The following is a 21,269-nucleotide window of genomic DNA, read 5'->3' as shown; positions in this document are numbered from 1 at the left end:
CTACTTGAGAAATATTAATTCTTTGGGACAATAAAGGTATTTCCTAAAAACTTGATTGAATTATTTGCCAGTATTTTGAAGATAGGTATTCCAATTTTCTTCTATAATCAGTACTCATTGTTGTATTATACAATGTGTAGATAATTATAATTTAGTAATCTATATGATTAATTGTGAAAATTTGAGCAAATTAAATTTTTTGAATTCGTATATCAAGTTATTGTTATTTGTTTTCGAAAATTTTTGGAATTGTCGTTTTCTTTCTAAAAATATTTGCAATTTTAAATCTCTATTTTATACGAAAAAAACAAATAGGGAAATTTATTAGCCGTAAAAAATATGAGTGTATGTACTTTTTGTAAGTAATGAGATTAGAAGAGAATATTGGATATTTCATATGAAAAATTCGTGACATTTCGAGAAAATGATAGATATAACTCGCAAACAAATTTGTCAACCAAAGTTTCTTATTTGATTTTTTCCAAGAGTTTCATTATTGTATAGTGTAAGGAGAAGTTCCGACCTCAAAAGGATGCGAAAGAAGACAAGAAGACAACGCTCCGGATTTTATTATATAGCATTAAGAAGATAAAGTTTTCCCAAGATGTATAATACAGATATTTTACTTTTATTTCTGTCTGATATGCGATCGTCCAATCCAATCGTCTTTGTTATTTTCTTTATAGTTTTACTGAAATCGAAATAGGGGATGAGAAGAATAATATTTCGTTTCGTATTTGTTTATTTTTTGATATATTACTTACGATTAGTACAAAGACACTCATTATTATCGGACGAATAAATAGAAATATATTAGAAGAATAACCACATTAAATTGGAATAAGATTAAAAATGCTGCGGTCCATTGAGATTAAGATTCCAGTCTAGCCGGTTATAGATACATACGTATATTATTCAATACTCTTAAAACACGGAGGTTATCTAAAAATCGTTGCGCACAATCAGTAGATGTAGATAAAAATTTTTTCATTGGATATTTGTAATAAAAGTAGTGGTGACGATCCAAGTGTTTGAAAAATATATGGAATGTATTAGAAGAACAACGAATACCTATTTGCAAAATGCTGCAAAAAAATTCATTCGAACTTATTTATTTTTTTACATGTCAAATCAAAAATTGATAGGCTCCTAACATTAAATAGTTTTGAAATCATTTTCATCATTCGATTACGTCATTATGATTCTTTGAATTGTAGCGAGGCTTGAATGTTCTACTTCTCCCACTGCCTTGGTAATACTATGTATACTCTTAAGAGATTACACTTTATGGGAGACGGAAATGACTCTCGAGTTAACGTTATCTAAAATCGATCTGTCGACTTTCAATTAAAATGGGAAGATTTTATTATCGTCAATAATATAAAAGTTGTACACACAGTATGTGTGTATTACAACAAAAAAAAACTATCGATGATATAGTGGTTTCCAAAGATTTTTATAATTAAGGCCGCGTTTGGTGTAATTATTTCGTGTCAATAAACGAATAAGTACGGAATTTAATTTTTGTTTTAGAGGTCATCATTCTATAAGCAAATGTATATTTTTTTTCCTTTCACTTGCCTATCATTCGAACTAATGTCTTTTCCCTACATTTACAATTCAAGTATTTAATTTCTGCAGAAACCTTATTATTATCATCATTATATGGTGTGCAAATTTTCATTATCTGTTCGATAATAATATTTAATTGATTTTTGAGTAGAATATTTATTGGAAAATGTTGTAAAGATAGAAATAAATGAGATTTCGATGATGCAATGTTGGGCAATACTTTCCATCCAACTCATCGAGTATTGCGTCATCGTGTATATAAAATTGTAGCAAAGGCCACTTTTTCTTTCAGTTGCTGGCCGATTCCCGGTTGAAAATAAATTTACTCAATGATCCTATGGTCCTTTTTGGAATAGAAACAATTTGTATGCGAGGAGTAGTTTCTACTAAACCTTTTGCGTAGTGCATTTTAGTATCGGATGGATACATTTTCTCAACCATAGTCTAGAATAATTGGGTATTGTTGGAAAAACGCTTTCGTTAAATCAATAGAGAAGAGAATTGTGTGGATGTCGCATTGTACTATTAAAACAACATATGATTGTAATAATCAAATTTGTTAGCCAAACACAGATTTTTCTTAATGAAAATATGAAAAAATAAGATTGAAATATAGATACTAGTTAACTAAATAACGTAATTTAGTAAATGCTCTACTTTCGTTTGCTACGACTATCATCTATAAACGTTACTAACGGATCAAAACAGTATATTATTATATTACATAACTCCAAATATAAATTTGCGAGATTGCGTGCACGCTCCTTGTTACACTTGTTACTTAACTATTCGAAAATATTTATCACATATTTTTTATTTATACGATATTTTTTTATCTCATTTACTAATTATATCTCGAATCACGCCACACTTTCTTTGCACAATGATCGGGATAATAATAAATATTATTTAATAAAAATCCTCAATTCGATATCTTGCGACACGTTTATTATCCTTAATAATATATTTAATCCACTTGATGTACCTACCACCAGTAGGATTTATAGATAAATAGACGTGGATAATTTCTTTCAATGTACCACTTGAGAATCATCCAATCGTTAAACCGATTTGAAGAAGGCGCAATCGTATTGTATTATGTATTCGTAATAGAGGCGTCAAATGTAATATTTTACATACTGATATTCAAATATTATATTTTGTATTAGTTTGAGCTAATTTAAGGTTATTTATTATAATCTCGATAAATCGACCTTATACTATACTCTCATATAATTTAATAATGAAATTTATACCGTACGAGAATAATAATTTGCAAATCATACCTTTATTTTTTTCGTGTATTTTGTACGTAAATTGCCAAAAGATGTTTGTATATAAAGTATGTAGTATTTATTAACTTGTCGGGAGTTTAAGTGAAATCTATTTATGTATATATAATAAAAAAGAAAGAATATTGTACGCCTCTGTTTTTAATAGTACATATTTCTTATAAAATCACGTGTTCTATTATAAGATTGATTTAATACAATCTTAATGTGCATTGATATATATATTATCACGTGGCGATTGTCACGACGCGACGTCGTATCGTAGCGTACCGCAAAAAATTCTGTACACTGGATCTCGCGACCAAAGAATCAGTAATGAACTGTCTACAGGCAATCGCACGCCTATTATTTGGTTCGTAAAGTTGTGTAACGTCTCTCCATATTGTATATTACACCGATCGAACGATCGTCTGTGTATTATTAAATATACATATATTAGTGTATATGTGTTTTTGTGCGTATGTGTGTCCGTTCGTTAACGTTTAACCGATTAAGAATTATTATTAAAAAAATTTATAAATACATATGATATACTTCCTTATTTAGTGTTATGAGCCGAATTGATTAGAAAAAGCGCCGTTGCATGGAACACCCTATTATTTAATTTTTTTCAGTGGACTGGAATGCGAGGATCAATTATATTCCTCCTTACAATATACTACCACCTCCTCCTCCTCCTCCTCCTCGTCCTCCGTTAAATCTGAAATAAACAATAACAATTGTCGATTGGCAATCGTACCCGAAATTGTAATTACTGACGAAAGCAGTAACAGAGATGACGAAAATGACGAAGTGATTAAAAGAGTGGACGAAAAGAAACCCATTTCGAGTACGAGGAAATTGTTTGGTAATCTTCAAGAAGTTGAAGGTTCTATCGTTAGACCGATAAGTGCCACTAGCAAGATATTCGGACCGAGGACTAAGGATATGAGTAGAGGCTTTTTGACGTTTTCAGATGAAGAGCCCGGTCTTACAAGTAAGTTGTATTATTAATAATTATTTTAATAAAGTTTTAAGAAATAATAATTCAATGGAATTCGCACATTTGTTTTTACTTGTCGTTGAATATTCATATCACTTATTTTCCAAACCGGTCCTTTTCTATTTTTTTTTTGTTCACGTGCCTTTTCGGCATTTAAATCTTACTTGTTAAAAAATTGTACCCGAGTTGGTAATTGTATTTATTGAAAAAGCAAACGACTTTGTATAATATGGCATTGATACAGCATCTCGTAGTAATATTTTATATTCTCTTATAGCCAATAGACTGTTTGTATAAAGTAGCATCTTAATTTTTCACCGCAACAAAAATTCCAAGCGGTTTCCGAAACCAAAGTCAGTATCTCGTTGTAGGTTAGATTTTATTATTCCATACGGCGTCTTCATTTTTTATTCGTCTAAAGATAAATGATAATTCGTGTCTTTGATTTTAATACATTATATTAAAAATTACATTAAATACGTATAGTACGTATAAGTGTTACTAATATAATTATCACTAGTTTCAGAGTTGCAAGTGGCCTTCATTTGAGTTTTCAATATATTTCAAGTTGAATAAATATGTCAGATTTTTCGCTTAATACTTGAACCGAATGAAAAATAATAAATTACATTTATAAACGTCAGTGGTATTTCATACTAATTTAACATATGAAAGCTGATTAGACAGATACAACAAATTTAACATGTTGTATAGTAGAATTATAAAACTTTATAAATTGATAGGTTAATTAAATAAAGAAGTTCAAGAACACACAGACTGATACTCATAGTATAAATAGACAAATTGCGAATGTTGAAGAAATACTATTATTGGTCAAATTAAAAGATTTCATTATTTTTATTATATAAATAGATGCCAATTAATTATTTGGTACTAATAGTAATTCAGTATTAAAATTATTAGAAAAATAATTATATAATTGATTGGTTTTAGAAATTCGTATTATTGACGTCAAATGAATAGATAAAGATTACCAAACAAAAAAGTGATTATCTTTCTCATTTGATATGTAATGAACAGGTTATTGATTTATAGGGCTAGTTAGAGTTTTATGTTTATCTTTTGGGATGGCCACTCAAAAAAAAACCGTTTTAAATATGTATTTATAGACGTTCACAAATTTCGTTTCTGATATTGAGGAAGAACGAAGAAAAAAATAAAAGCATAAATCTGTCCTAGCTGTTTAGTTCGAAATAAAAAAGCTTGATTTATAAATGTAGAGATTCGTAGGACCACAACACAAAAATATATAGAGAGAGAAATAAAAATGTCAAACAGGCAGAGATGCGTAGTTTTTCCAAGAATTTGCATTTTTTATTTAATGAGAAATCTTTTTTATTATTCACCTTAATTAAAATCAAATAGAGATAAATGAAAATTCGACACGAGTATAAAATTCCGAACAAAATTTCATAAGGTGTTGGAGGGAATAACGAGTTTTAGTTTCTGTTCAAATTTAAATAGATACTTGGTTTATTCTGATATTTCCTTTTATGATTTTCTTTCTTATTACATTCTTCTACTCTAACAAATTGTCGTATCCCGGATATTTTCATCATTTTCCTTCTATCGTTTAAGATTTAGTGAGGCGGAAACGCGGTTATACATTATCCGAGTTTCATACAACATATCAACGGAATAAATTTGATAATACAAACGAGTTGAACGTATCTAAAAAATCACCAAAAATTTTTGTCAGGATTTCGAATATTTTGCTTCAGTGTTGTTGATTATTTACATAACCACCTAACAGATATACGCGGTATACGACATGTTTGTTGGGTAGAATCCAAATAACTAACCTCGAATTTAATATATATATATATGTATATATATATATATATATATATATATATATATATATATATATATATATATATATATATATACGAAAATAACTTCACTTATTCTACGTTACATAATTATTTAATACCTACATCAATTTAAACCAGAAAATAACGCACATCATCATGATTACTGCTAATGAGTAAATAGGAATTTTTTTAACAAATTGAAATTTTTCACAACCTACTTTGAAGCTGTAACATAATGAAAACTAGTTTTGTACGGTACAGACGTGAGTGTCATCATTGATTAGTTTTGTATTTTCCTTATTATTACATATTTTCAAATTAATTCTCATTTTTTTTGCCGTTAAACAAAGTGAAAAAAATTGAAATTAACTGGCGATTTGAACTTTTACTATTAAAAGTTGACGACAAAACTTATGAATATTACTGGTCAAGGTTAATTTTCAATGAGGTTTTTTTTGTTAGTTAGATCCACAATTTAAATTATGCATTCGCACTTATCACAACAGAAAAAAAATCGTGCTAAAACAATTACTGTTGCGCGATGTAAACTTGCCATAAAACAAATAAAAATGTTGGTGTAACAAAATGTCTTTTTTATTTTTAAGAGTTAATAGAATTTGTTCAAGCTACATTTTCCCCGCTGTATAAATTTTGACATATCATGGTATAATTCGAAATAGTTTGAAAAAAAAAATCAAGAGTGCCTATCAATTAGTAAATCACAAGTGCAGAAAAAGTTGTTCGGTATCAACAAAATAGATTCAGTCGTCTGAATTTTATATTTTCAAGTTGGCAATTTAATTTCTTGTTAATGGATTAACAGAAAAAAATATAATACGAATATATTAATTTAGTATTGTATCAACGGATGAATAGGAGGGTTGTGTCCTTTTAAAACTCTACTCTTATTTTATATTACATTAATCGATAAAATATTGTCTCACTTTTGATTTATAGTGTTTTGTTTGAGAATATTAATTATTTATCCTTATCGTCTATACGACCTCAGTTGATTTGGTATGTATATAATAACTTGATGAAATTTAAAATTTCCCAATAAATATTTTTAAAATAATATCTATTCCGAAACAATGTATGCCCCTTTCTCGTATTGACGACAAAGAAATTCTGCAGGTGATGATTAATTTCAATTAGGAATCAAAGACAGTTGTTTAATTTGTTCACACTTCCTGTCACGTCTTTTTCACAATCATGGCTGTACTATTTTGGAAATCATTTCCAAAATGGATCTCTTATTAAATAATTATTGTTTTGATATTTTATAATTATTTTGGTCAGTTTCAATTCCGAAATATTACCAACTACTTTTATGTATTAGAGTAATTGTAAATTTCTTAAATTGGAATAAAATTTTCGAAAATTGATATAAAATTTGATTGTGTAATATTGTGTATACTGCTTATGCAATTTTTCCAATACTAGCGTTTACCGTGTAATTTTGCACGTCTTTAATAGTTTCTGAATCATAAGCTGATTTTTATGTTTCTTAGAATCCATCTATCGGGACCGTATTTTATTTATATTTCCTTCCTTCGTGTACAGTTACGTTGAAAAAATTTAACTTTGTTAGCGTTTTAATTTTCTGAGGAAGGAGAAATGGCGAACGACATATATTTAAAGAAAAATGACCATTTATTCACGATTCTTTTTATTTTGGTAGACATTCTATATTTGTACGTCCCTGGATCATACAAGTTTAGTTCGCTAATAGATTAGCGTTTAATTACAACTGTGCTGTGAATTGCTATTAAAAAAAATTCTTTCTCTTTTGTTATAGTGTTGAAAGACGAACCAGAGGATCTGACACATTTGGCACCAGTAGCGGGTGATGTTTGTGTTCCGTTGGAAGATCACAATTTTCTTCCCGATATGTTGGACGATATCCTTTTAAGAGATAACTTTGGTCCTTTATTAACCGAAGAACCGACAGATCCGTTTATATCGTATAGAGATTTCCAAGATACTTCCCCGCAATTATTGTCGCCAAATTTGTCGAAGGTTAGCTTTTTCTATAATTATTATATTCATTTTCGTTTCTCCAATGTACAAAATAAATATAAAGTAGCTTTGATTATACCGAATCTAAAATTTATATACGTCACGCTTTTTATTACGTTATCGAATTATGTATGTATAAAGATAGAATAACAGAAAAAGAATGTTTATCTTCCAAGTTTTCGTTTACGACAAAAACAAACATACTTACTTTATTGCGATTTTGTTGGTAAATCAGTAGAAAATTTTATTTATAAACACTGTAAAAAAAGGACGTTGAGTCTTTATTAAAAAACTTGGCGAGGAAAAACGTTTTTTACGACTGCAATCCCACATACGTATTTTGGTCTGCTCCAATTTGTATTGATTCAATTTTTTTTTTTCAGCATTCAGATTGTAGTTTACCCTCTCTCAATAGTCCAACCGACTCTCTTATAGATGACGAACACACTTCGTCTTTTATGAACCTCCAAATGGAGGAAGACGTTGAATTGCTCAAACCCCCCTACATATCGATGAACATAACTGACGATTTACCGTTGTTAGTTTCTAACGATTTAATGTGGAGTACGAGCGACAAAAAGATACACAACCACCATCACTCTGATAATAATAATTCGAGTTTGGCCCAATTGTTATCGAATTCGTTGAGCAAACACCAATTGACGCAAAAAGATCACGGTGGAGGGGGAATGATGTACAAGAATGATATCGATGATACGTACACTGTCAAATGTAAGTTGAGGAAGGGGTCGCATTTTTTTTAATAAAATATTTGGATACTTTTCAGATATCAATTAATTAATATAAAATCTATTTGTTTTAGGTATTCGTAAATCGCCGTGGAACGATCAAAACTGCCTTTCATCTAAATCAAACCTTATAAATAATAATAATAATAATAATAATAATAATACGAATAAGACAGTCGACGATCAACGTACGCCGAGTACGAAACGTTCAAATTGTAGTGCAAGTTACGAGCAAGTTAGTAAAAAGACTCGAAGCGAACCTAAAGAAAAAATGTCATCTGAATTATTACAACAGTTAATTTCCAATAATAATAATCATCATAATAGAGGCCGATCGAGGGATAAAAATACTTGGTTATTAAATAGAAATTCTCAAAAGGCCGCGTGCATTTCGCAGCCGAGCGATAGCGTTTTAATGAATTTATTGGTAAGCGGTTTCGATATTAGAGCCGGATATATTTGTCTGGCTCCGAACAAGTCGAAAAGATAAGAAAAAGAGTAAAGCCTTGATTGGGAAAATGTGCGCTGCTAATTAAAAAAAAATAGCGAAAAACGAAATATATGCCAAAATCTTCCCGATATCGAGGAGACCGAGACATAGAAGAGAGAGGGGGAGGGGTTCATTTTGCCTAAAATTTGTAAAAGTGTTTTATCGATGTCTTTTTACATTAATTAAACGTGATCGTTCTAAAATTAAGAAAGCAGTAAATAAAAAAGACTGTACGCACGCATCTTGTGTCAATTAAGTTTTATATAAAACTATATATATATATATAAATTGCCATATGCCCGACGAAGTTTTAATTTTTTTTTAATTTCGAATCTGTGAATACAATTGATCGTTATAAAATTGGAAAAAGTAATTTTTTTAATTCCCGCTTAAAATGTTTGAATGTTTGTGGCTCACTCTACTATCAAAATTCCAGTTACGACAAGTAATCATATTATTAATTTGAATTATTTATAGAAACAACATTCTCAATTATTATTTTCCCCCATTATTAATCCATAGAGTTTTGGACCAAAAATAAAAATGAATTATTAAACCGTTTGAAATGTCACACATACATATCTCGGGGTCGATTCACATCTTTTTCTAGCCATTTAATATCGTGGTAATATAATGATTATTATTTTTTTGAATAAAATGCTTTGTCGTTGTTATCTAAAAGTCCTAATTAAATACGAGGATACCTATTTTTTTCTCTATCGATTAGACACATTCAAATAAATAAAATAGTATTGAAAACGTTTTGCTCATAATCATATCAATGAACCGAATAAACAATAACCCTCATTTAGATTTCTATGCAACTCAATTAAATTATAGCCAAAAAATGCAATGTAGTAGTATATTCACTAGTTTACAAAAATTTTAAAGTGAAATGTCTTAAATGCGTATTTTCACATAAACTTGATCGAGTCTAATATGAATAATATGCCTTATTTATACATTGACTACTACTATTATTGGTTGTAATGAATTGTCCCAACTATTTTATCATTTTAACAGATCATGATTTGTTCATCTCCTTACGGTAGTAATTCCAAATCGAATTTACCATTTTTTAGTAGGTTTCCATTTGTCCGAAAAAATAAGTGTATCTTATTCTTCCTTTTTCTTTCTCTTTTATCAATGATTCACTATTTAATTATGATGTTTATATGGCTAATGTCATCAACAAGGTGTCGAGTTCAATAATCGAAGTAGTTCATCTTACAATTGAATAAATTAAATAAAAATTAACTCTCGAAAAACGTCTAAATGTTGAATATATATATTCTAAAAATAGTGTTATTTTAAATAATATGTCATTATTAAAATGCGTAACAAAGTTTATTGTGAATTGGATTCTAAATATCACTAGGATTATTGAAATTATAATTAATCGCGCTTCGTATAGTTTAGGTTCATCGATTAGTGGATTATTTAGAGATTTTTATTTTATGGAAATATTTCCTAAAAAATTTCGTTTTCGGAATGTGTTGTCGATGTAATTGTTGAACAAACAACGTCCAAAATGTTTGTTTCTATTCATTCCACAGATAATATTTTGAATACAAATATCTTGGAGGAAATATTCCCAAAACAATGTAATAACCCCGTAACTCCCTAATCTATTAAAAAATTTGAAAAAAAAATTATTGATGAATAGAATCTGTTATGGTCGTCCAGGACTAGTTGGAGCAATAAATTCGATAGGGATGATCTTTTATAAAGATTATTTAAAATGTGTTTATTTATTTTTGAACATATGCGATTGTTAATAAAAATTTGAATAAAATTGTTGTTATTAATCCCATTATTTCTTTCACATTATCCCCTACGAATTAGTCCCAGAAGTATGAAATGGTGAAACATTAATCTAATAATCGGCAGAATGAAACTCGATACTCAATTGAGAATTTGCCGATGCTATTTTGGAAATTAAGAGAAAAGATCATCTTGATGGAATATCGAATAAAGCAGAAACAGAAAGTTTTATCGTTACAAATTTTGCGGACAAACGATCGAGAAGAACATTGAGCAAAATCTCGAATTGTTCAAAAACATTTTCCACTTTACATTTCACATCATATCTAGAAAACATGTTAGTTTTCATGAAATTGTTTACTCATCATATTATATTGGAGTAGCTTTCAAATACACTTGTGTATACTTTCAAAATTATTCATTATCAAAAAAAATCCAATTTTTTATTATCCTATTTCAGCTATCTTATGTAAGAATGAGTCATAATAATTATATGGTTATTTCTGTTCGATAGAAAAAAGCGAGTAAATAGAGTTTAGAAATATTAGTGACTATTCTATTTTCACATATACAATGTGAAAAAAGTATTGTTGCCAAAAAAAAATAGAAATGACAATAATCTACGTAAAAGATTTATTTAAACATATGCTTTGTTTTACTAGTTTATTAAGTTGATACAATTCTGTATTAAAATATGAAATATATATCTCAAAATATATGGTATCATACATTTAAACTGAAATAGATCTATTTCGTTAGCATTACGTACATTCTACAACAATCAAGGCTTTTGAAAATAAATACCCATTTAGTTTGATCAATTTTTCTTATCTAGTTGTATATCAAGAATTTTTATATTTTCATATCAACGATATTAATTAAATCTTTGTTTTTAGGATGTTTCTTCTCCAACTACTACTAGTAGAAGTAATAGTACTACTACTGACCAACCGCTGATGTCCGATCTTGTTCCCGTATTAGACAACTTGAAGATGTTGGAAGATACAGAATCTGACAAGAGATCTCAGTTTATAAGAAATTGTCAAAGTCTTTTATATCCCGAAAATACGTCGTTCGCTTCGTTGATGGATCTAACCCAACACGATTTGGACGTTAACGCTCCCGTTAGTAACAATATGTTACAAGGAAAAGATTTATTATCGGCCTTAGATACAAACTTGGTCGCTATTTAGCCAGCACCATATTTTATTATCAACAATCAATCATTATTGGACGATGTGTACACCTACTCATTTGGGGAATTTGTCAAAATAACAACAACGATGCTGTTCATCAATTGTAACAAGATTTTTATAACATTTAAATGAATATTTTAATTATAAAAACTTTTATATTTGTAGTTTTGGATATAGACATATTATTTTACAAATAAAAATCTATATATAAATAATCTAGGGTTTAATTAATTTATTGTTTCGAGAATTTGAAAACAAATTATTAGTATTATTATTTTTGGGGGCTATTTTAATAATGAAAGGAAGGAATCCCTTTTTCAACATTATGACGTAACCCAAATCGTTTTGAATAATTTTCTATATAAAATATTTTATACTTGAAAGAAAAGCCGATCAACCGACACAAATTTGTACCGTCAAAAAATTTTTCCGAGTATTACTTCAGACATATAATTATGTGAAAACCGGATTAGCAAATTGGAAATATTCATATCGAAATATGATGATACATTTTCAATATACAAGATGTCCCCAAAAAAAGAGAAATATCATTGAATTTAATCCAAAATTCGCGTTGTAATTTTTTACTTGAAAGTTTTTTTTGGAAGAATGGGTATTAAATTGTTTGGAATACTGAATATACTCATTTTAAATGGTGAATTTATAATGAATATCAATAAATAACTGAATCGAGAGTAACAAAATTAGCATTATCTTTTAGAATGTGAAATCTGTTTAAGAAAAGGGAGAAAATATCTTTTTGATTTTAAAATCCAACTTTTATTTTTATATCACAAGTATTTGTGCCGATTTTTTTTAAAAAAACTGAGTTTTATTTTTCCCTTTTGAATATAGCAAACTTTTTGTTACTATGTTATATGACAAGTTATTTTAATATATAGGGTGTATAAAGTGAATCAGATGGGTGTGGCAATAAACGTTTTATATTTCTATTTTCCGTGTACGCCTATTGGTACATAATATATTTTTTTCTCCAATCATCAAAAAATGTTGACATTTTTGTACTATTTTCAGGTGCAAAAGCCATCAATTCCCTTACCGTACAAAAATTTGCTCGTTGCTTAGCAACACTTTTAATCCTAGGATTAAAAACCCTACTTTTAATCCTAGGACTAAAAGTAATTGCATTTGAGCTCTCTAATTGAAATTTGAAGAAAAAACATTGAATCTTACGAACTTAGTAAAACAAACTAATTGGGCAACTATATATTTTCATCGTGTTAGGGATTCATTTTGAAAGCAGCGTAAAAACTACAAAAATTATATGATTAGTACGTCTACTTGACAATCGATATTTACCAACAATACCAGGTATCCATGACTACCGACTTGCTATCGCTGTTATAATTAATAGGTGTTCAAATTTATTATCAAATTATTAACGATTTTTGAATAAAACTAACTTTATTTTAATTTTGACTTGGTTGGAGAAAAAATAGCATATATCATACGGATTAAAAGTGCCTATTTTTACTCGCAATTTTGCATTCACTCGGCTGCGCTACGCTCCGCCTCGCAACTGCAAATATTGCTCGTAAATATGCACTTTTAATCCTTATAATATAATATACTATTAATACAAAAAGAGAAATGCAGAAATATCTAATATCGAATAATTGAAACATAATCATATCACTTTTTAAGTGAATTTTTGTCAATGTTGAAGAAATTACTGCCATTTTATTTTTATGTAGTTATAAATTTAATTATATTTTTATCATTTTTACAATTATAATTTACGTTTTCTAAAAGCGCTGTTATAAATATCAATTATGATATATGGATATTCCAAACATAATTATATATTGTTTCGACTAATATTTGTGTAAGTTTATATAAATATAAAATGTTTTGTGTTATCAGTTACTTATAATTGGTATAATAAAACATTGGATTAACACAATTATATTGTTTTATTCAACATCATTCGAATAAAAAGTAGGTTTTGGTACGAGCATTATCATCCATCACAATATAAAAATAATTTGAAATAGTTACAAAATAATAAAGTAGGTAAAACATGAAAAAAATGTGACATTATTTTTATTTAAGAATTATTCGTATCGATATTTATCTTTATATCGTAGATTAGATATAAAGTACGAGTTGTATATAATATATATGTAATAATTCGTAACACCAAGAAAATCAATGGGTGAATAAAAGTTCTATAGTAACAAAATTACATCTATGAACTAGAGTACGAAAAAAGACTCTACACGAAGTGTTCTAAAGTGTACTTGGCTGTCAACCTAGAAAAACGTGATATCCATGGACTAGGTGGAGATTAAAAAAGAAGACAAGTGAAAGAAGGTTAGATGTAATATAAAGTATCTTTTGAAAGTTTGTTTATTTTGATTATCTTTGAAACACTGTATTTTCCTAAAGTTTCGAATAAAATGTCTCCCGAAACGAGTGGTAATAATCCGCCAAGTGTCGTAAGGCGTAAGAAGAATATTAAAAAAAAGGTTAACCAAAATGGAGATGATTGTTTTGAACTCGATTCAACTACTACTCATTGTGACTATTTTCCAATACCTTCTTCCCACGCGTACTACTTGAATTTACCAAATCAAGTTCCGAGTTGTTCTTCAATGACAAACGGTCACAATAGACAACATTTGATGTCTTTATCGAATCATTCTTTAAATTGTGGCAGTTGTCTCTCCAATATGAATACTTTCAAAAATCATATACCCGACTTTTCCGAAGATATAGAATTTTCGAGCTTACCCGTGGTACATATGGGACCGGATGAAGCCGCGACAAAAAGACGTTTTTCAGATCCGGGTATACCAAATGACAGTGATTCGAGTGTAAATTCTGCAGATGATGGTATTCTACATAAATTGAAATCTCAAATTAATTCTTTAAAAGAAAGCAATCATCGATTATCAAAGGAAATTATGGATTTGAAAATAGAAGTTAACATATTAAAGCAGCAAAGTAATTTTAAACACCATGATAGGGAATACGAACCAGGAATATTGGCAGATGTTATTAGAGAAGTTAGAGATGCTGCTAGAGTAAGAGAAGATGCGTTTTTAGCTAAAGTAAAACATCTATTAGAAGAACAACAGCAACGATTAGGTTTGGTAAGTTGTTATTAAAAATGATAATCTTGTAAATGAATTATTCACATAATTAAGTATCATCCGAATTGATTTTTAGAACCATATGCATTATTTATCTGATAAACATAAAAATAACGAAAGGATTTCCAAACTAGAAGAACAATTGAAATTATTAACCATAAATAATAAAAGGTAAGTCATTATTTTTTGTATCAAAAATATCATTTTGAAAGGATTAATTGTCTCATAATGATTGTTCAATAATTATTAACAACATTGAAAAGATTTTATACTAATAAACTTTCATCACTTTTGGAATAATTAAAATACCAAGTACAGCTTAACATTATGATATTTGGAATGTTGGTACCATCCTGAATTGATAATCAAAGAGTTTGTCTTGTATGTTTAATATCTTTTGTCAAATTTATTATTATTATTTGAATTATGTTAATTCTCTTGGCAAGAATTTTTCAAATAACTGATAATAAAAATTGATTCAACTGTACATCTATCTAACTTGATTCAAAAATTCTTTTTCAGGCAAGAAGACAAACCGTTAAATGGAAACGTTTCCAACACCGGGCAAGTGATGGAATTAGAAAGAGAAGCGATTGAATTGAGACGCGAACTCCAAGATACCAGAGCAAAGAAAGAAGCTTCAGAATATAAATTGCTTCAGTAAATAATTGATTTTATAAGAAAGGAGAAATTCTTGATTTTTTTATGTTTGTAGGTTAGAAAAGGAACTTTCGAACCTTATACGCAATGGCAATATGACTATTTCGGATGCATCGGATGATACCAAATCTGCGTCGATAGAAAGTCTCAGCAACAGTGTAATTACAAATGCCTCGTCAGTGTCGGTATCGCACGGTAATTCTAGAATTACACTTACAGGTCCTGTAACTGATTTATAGATAATAAAAAACGATCTTTTTAATAACATTCCCACTCAAAGCTTTGTTTAATTATTAACAAACGAAATAAACATTCCTAATATTAATTTTAAGAGATCTATGAATTTTGAAATTCATTAAATACTCAAGATATCATCTTTTTTCTTAGCAGCTGAGAGTTATTTTTTTAATACTATACTATTTTATGTAACCTCTCATTCTATTTTTTTGCAAAAACTATATTTTGTTTGAACTGTTTAATATGAATATGTTTTTTTTTCTTAATTATCTATATAAATAATATTTATTTGAGTAATCCCTTTTTTTAGGGTTTAATAATTTGCTTCATTACATTACATTTTCATATATTTATTATTTTGATTCGATCTATCCATTTTTCCACTTTCTGTCCAGAATTGCTCAATAGCATTATATATTTTTTTCTACAGATAAATACTCATTTAGGTAATAACTTTATTTCAATTGAGTTTGAGCCCAAAGTTTTGGAATTTTTATACACATCATTATGTGCCTTCATATAATAATTTCAGGCCTCTTTTGATTGAAAATTCGTTTATAAAAAAGATGATAATACTTAATTTAGGACCTATTTTCGATTATATTAAAATATAGTTTTAAACGTCAATATTTTTACCTTTTTCAAAAACTAATTTTCAAACAAAAGAGACCTAAAATCAAAAATTTTCAAGAAGTAAAAAGTTGAAAAAATTGATTATATATATACACACATAAACAAAAATATTATGTGAATAGTACTGATTTTGTTTAATACTTTATATATTTTTTATAAATCTTATTACTGATTGTTCGATACCTTTGTTTATACAAAATATTTTTCAATTCAGATACAGGTTCTCAAAATTATTTAATGTAACGTCATAGAAAAATTGAACAGATTTTCTAATAGAATTTTGTAAAATTTAAGTTACAAATTTAAATATTATTTTGTTCATTTGCCAAGGGTACGGAACAACAAATTTTCTATTTATTTCATTCCTTATATAATTATAGGGTTATAGGGTGTATTGTGACTAGTATATCGAATTTATTTTATATATTTTTATGTTTATTTTTACTAAATAAATACTTTATGATGCAATACTACATAATATCTGTTTTAATTGTGGACCTAGTTCTTAGTTCTTTTTTCTTAGACGCATCTGCTTAAAATTGAATATTCTATGAAACTATTTTTTTCCTATTTATATTCGATAGAAAAATATTCTAGAAATATTAAACAGCAAGTGCAAATTATTGAACAACATAACATTTAAACATTCACCCTATAGATACATATTTACTCATTGGGCCCTAATTTTTCGATTTTCCCCATATTATATCTCGTTCAAGTCACATTAAATTTCCACGATAATATTCCTTAAGACATCGACAAAACTAACACTATAAATAATTTGTGTGTTGTGGCAAGTGTGAATTTTCACACAGCGTATCTACTTGCAAAAGTTTTTCGTAGGGATAAAAATCTTGTACCTCGATGATAGATATCAAAGGAAATATGTTTGGGTATCATCATTATCAACAAATAAGAGTCGTTCGTTGATAGACGAATAAATAAATATACGACGTTTCCACGAAAATTGTTTTAGCTTTGATCAAAATTTTTGGTCTCCAAATCGTTTATTGGCAGCAAATTTACTACTTGTTAGCACTCCAACGCGCGTTTCGATAACTAATTTTTAGTCTTCAGAGCCCCGTTTCTCTACGTTGTACCAAGACCATGGTACCTTTTTATTCGAATTTGAATCTATCATTTCCTCGTTTGATATTAATTAATTTACATTACCTATCTGGATAGTGCCGATAAACGTTTTCCAAATATAAAAACTTCGTCGCTCTTCGAATTGATACATAATATCAAACTTATTATAACTAGTTCTCTTCTCTTTTTATTTCACCCTATTCATTACGTTTAAGCGGGACCCTCTTTTCAAATTGAAACAAAACAAAAGAGGTAAGTTTTTATTGATAACCCCGATACACGCGTTGGGACACGCGTCGGTGTGTTGGTTCAACTATCCACTTCCTGTATTTTTTATCGGAAGCGCCACCAAAAAGCCCGAGGCGTCATTAAATATTCTTCAAATAATTTATTTAATTGCGTTATTATTTTACCATTCAAGTTATGGGGTAGATACCTCTATTTACCAATACGAAATTGGTTGAGGATCAATTTATATCTACATATATATGTTATAATATGTATATGAAATAGAAAATAAAAAGTTTCATTGATCAGGGTACCTATATGATAATAAATTCCCATTGGAGATGGAATTTCTTAATTTTGATCAAAGCAAAATAGAAGTAAATATGTTGAAAAAAATCGCTTCTTTTATTGGTATTATAATAGTTACATCCCTGCTTGCAACCCTTCCCAAATGGATTATTATATTGCGGTCATTGTGGCCTATTCCTAACATTAGACAGAATGTTGAGACGCTGTTTGTGGGTGTTGTTGCAATTTAGTTAATTAAATGGTGATTTTACTTCCGAATTTCTAATTTGTACAAGGGGTAATCTGACAGGATTATAAGTTTTTCTCATTATTAATTTCTTTTTATAAGCTCTCACCAAAGTTAAATAATGGTTTCTATAGTTTTAATGAGATGAGCAAAATTATTTTTTTTCGTGTTTATAGTAAAAATTTAAGGGATCAATAATAAATGAGTTTTATATTTTTATTACTCTTCTGTCATAATGTTTTGGCAAACTCTCGATAACTTCAAACGAAATATACCGACTTTGTATATACTAAAATCAACAACCCACCCAGCGGGACATTGTTTTTAGTGGTTACTTAAGTACCCAGGTGAAATGAAATTGTCAAATATTGACACACCTCTGTCCATCTCTCCCTTCTATCAAGGTTGGACCACCCATAGCGATGAGGTGTTTAATGGATCTGTAAAACTTTAGTCACGAATTAAATATGCAAGGTTGCCGATCATTCCGTTTTTATTATTTTCTGCTTGAGATGTTAATAAATTATATTTCTTTCGATTTTATTTTCAATTAAAACTGATGTTTTAGAATACGGGATTAGATTAATAAATATCAAAATTAACGAGATCGAAAATAGAAATTATAAATAAAAATTCATAGAAAAAGGTGACAAAAGTTGAAAACAAGTACGATGAAGATGAGAAGACATTAGTGAAGAGTGGTACTTTGGAGATTCACGATATCTAACAATCGATTTGGCAACACACATACCATTACGACCGTTTTTGTCTAGAGCCTCGTTTAAGGTGTTAACCAACATCCTTCTCTTTTTCTTCGTCATCGTTCTCATAATTTCCTATGTTGTTGCGGCAACGGAGAAAATTTTTACGTGCATTAACACGTTTACACTTTTATTGTGTTTGTCGCAAGACTTCTAATTCATTTATTGCCGGACTATATGCGATATACTTATATATCCTTTTAACGTTTACGTAAAATATTTAGGGTAAACCACCAATCGACAAATATTATTTCGTTAAAACTTGAATGAATGAATGGTAGGTCGTATTAAAGGTAACCTGATTGAAAAAAAAAACGATTCATCAATCGTCCTATTAAAAAGACTTTATCATCACAACACACCAATAATGTTTGTTATTTGTACGCATATCTACTAGACGTAAATTTGATTGCATAATAAGCACCTACACAATAAAAATTTCAAGTACCTTTCAAGTTTTTCAATACAATACAATTTTATTAATTGAATATAGCGGAAAGTTAATCATTAAAATTTCTATTAAGAGCTTGTCGAATATAAATTGTTTCATTTTTTATATGTATAAAAGTGTGCTCGTGAATGATAAAATTAGAAAAAAATAATAAATTCCTTAAAACATTTTCTTGATTATTATCAATATTGATCCTAGAAAATGGGCAAGCAAAAGTAGAGATGCGTGCGAAGATGAAAATACAAAAAAACAATTCGAAAAGTGTTTGTTATACTATCGAAAATAAAATAATTATTACATCTGAAATTTAATTAAATACTAAATAATTTCAAAGTTTGAATTATTGATTCAGATTCAGTAAAGTAGAATACTCAAAATACAAATAAATAGACTTTTTATATGATTTCGAGACTATATATAAATTTCCAGTAATCGTTGAAGGATTTTACTTACAATCAAATGTCCAAAGTTTACAATTGAATTCAAATAAATATTTGTTTGTCAATGTTCCTTTTCCAAACTCATTTAGACAGAACATGAAAAATAAAAGTAAATATTTAAAGTAGATATCGAGGAATGCAGCTCTCCACTTATATATAGATATTTTGATTATAAATCTTCCTGTCTATAGACATTTCCGAGGATAGTTTACTTTCCTAATATTTTTTCGTAAAATTTACTATATATAATGGATATTTATCTTAAAAATAGTGTAAAGTTAAACCAAAGAAATGATCTAAGTGATAACCGTAGCATCGAACAGTGTAATTCGTACCTTTTCTGATAGATAATAATGAATACTCGTAGAAGTAAGATGAATCAGTTATCGAAAATATTCTAAAATTAGGTTAATCTGAACAGTATTATTTCAAATAATGATTAATTAGAGGAAAATGAAGAATTGAAGTTATAAATTTCGGACGTTCTCATTTATTAATCTGTTAAAATTGTAAACTGGCACAGGATTTTGGAAATAAACGTACAATAAGGACTTATTAGAATATTGCAAATGGTTAAGGAACATTTTGTATAAAAAATAATTATTATTTTGCTAGTATATGTTATCTTTGTATATAAATATCAACGATTCTTCAAAATTTTTTAAATAAAAAGAGGACAAACGAATGAAATATACAAAATTTGAAACGATGTGATTTTATTTTTAAATGACGACGAATCTAATTAATAGAATAACGTAATTTGTAAAATTTTGATTTTCATTTAATGTGGTTTTGGCGGTTGAAACTGTAATTTAAAATACATACAAGGTATACTGTTTAGAAAATTATGTTATTGTTATTTCGTAGTATTTTTTTGAGCACATTGTATATACGATTGATTGGTAGATAAAAAAACGAATCTATTAATTTGAATGATAAAACCTATGAATGCATAAATTGTTTATTTTAGAAGTAGCACCGAACGAGAATGAACGATTCCTACTGTATCTCAATCTTCTTTTCTTCTATTTTTATTTTACGTATACGGTAAGGTGAAAAGTTAAATGGCACTTAAAAGAGACAATCACAAGTGCTCTTCCGTATCTCTAGACCACACGCATGATGAAAAAGAATAGTACGTCATCTCAGGTATTGCGCCAAAAACTCTTTTTGGATACTCAATAGACCAGAGGTGAAAACTTTTTGACGGATAAGTTACT

General features: G+C 28.4%; 2 protein-coding genes across 3 annotated transcripts in view; both read left to right on the top strand.

Moving 5' to 3' along the window:
• The window catches only part of LOC130446046 (hypoxia-inducible factor 1-alpha-like), a 39,422-nt gene extending 25,604 nt beyond the window's left edge, over positions 1-13,818 (top strand). For both annotated transcript variants that reach the window (XM_056782053.1, XM_056782052.1), the window contains exons 8-12: positions 3,479-3,840; positions 7,480-7,700; positions 8,084-8,432; positions 8,524-8,876; positions 11,600-13,818. In XM_056782053.1, coding sequence (XP_056638031.1) covers positions 3,479-3,840; positions 7,480-7,700; positions 8,084-8,432; positions 8,524-8,876; positions 11,600-11,896 — 1,582 coding nt within the window. In that variant the 3' untranslated portion in view covers positions 11,897-13,818. The remainder of the gene's footprint in view (positions 1-3,478; positions 3,841-7,479; positions 7,701-8,083; positions 8,433-8,523; positions 8,877-11,599) is intronic.
• A 66-nt stretch (positions 13,819-13,884) lies between these two features.
• LOC130446048 (uncharacterized) lies at positions 13,885-17,023 on the top strand. The gene is made up of 4 exons (XM_056782055.1): positions 13,885-15,015; positions 15,092-15,186; positions 15,538-15,675; positions 15,731-17,023. The coding sequence occupies exons 1-4, from the start codon at positions 14,320-14,322 to the stop codon at positions 15,912-15,914; spliced, it is 1,113 nt and encodes a 370-aa protein (XP_056638033.1). The 5' UTR covers positions 13,885-14,319; the 3' UTR covers positions 15,915-17,023.
• The last annotated feature ends 4,246 nt before the right edge of the window (positions 17,024-21,269 follow it).

The sequence above is a fragment of the Diorhabda sublineata genome, chromosome 6, assembly GCF_026230105.1.
Source record: "Diorhabda sublineata isolate icDioSubl1.1 chromosome 6, icDioSubl1.1, whole genome shotgun sequence".
In the NCBI taxonomy this organism is placed as follows: Eukaryota; Metazoa; Arthropoda; class Insecta; order Coleoptera; family Chrysomelidae; genus Diorhabda; species Diorhabda sublineata.
Note: the sequence above shows the minus strand (reverse complement) of the source record. Positions and strands in the feature narration are given on the sequence as shown.

Excerpts from the sequence above, each read along its gene's own strand:
- LOC130446048 (XM_056782055.1), top strand. The coding sequence starts at position 14,320 with ATGTCTCCCGAAACGAGTGGTAATAATCCGCCAAGTGTCGTAAGGCGT. Across the intron at positions 15,016-15,091 it reads AACAGCAACGATTAGGTTTG|AACCATATGCATTATTTATC; the intron begins GTAAGTTGTTAT and ends ATTGATTTTTAG. Across the intron at positions 15,676-15,730 it reads TCAGAATATAAATTGCTTCA|GTTAGAAAAGGAACTTTCGA; the intron begins GTAAATAATTGA and ends TTATGTTTGTAG.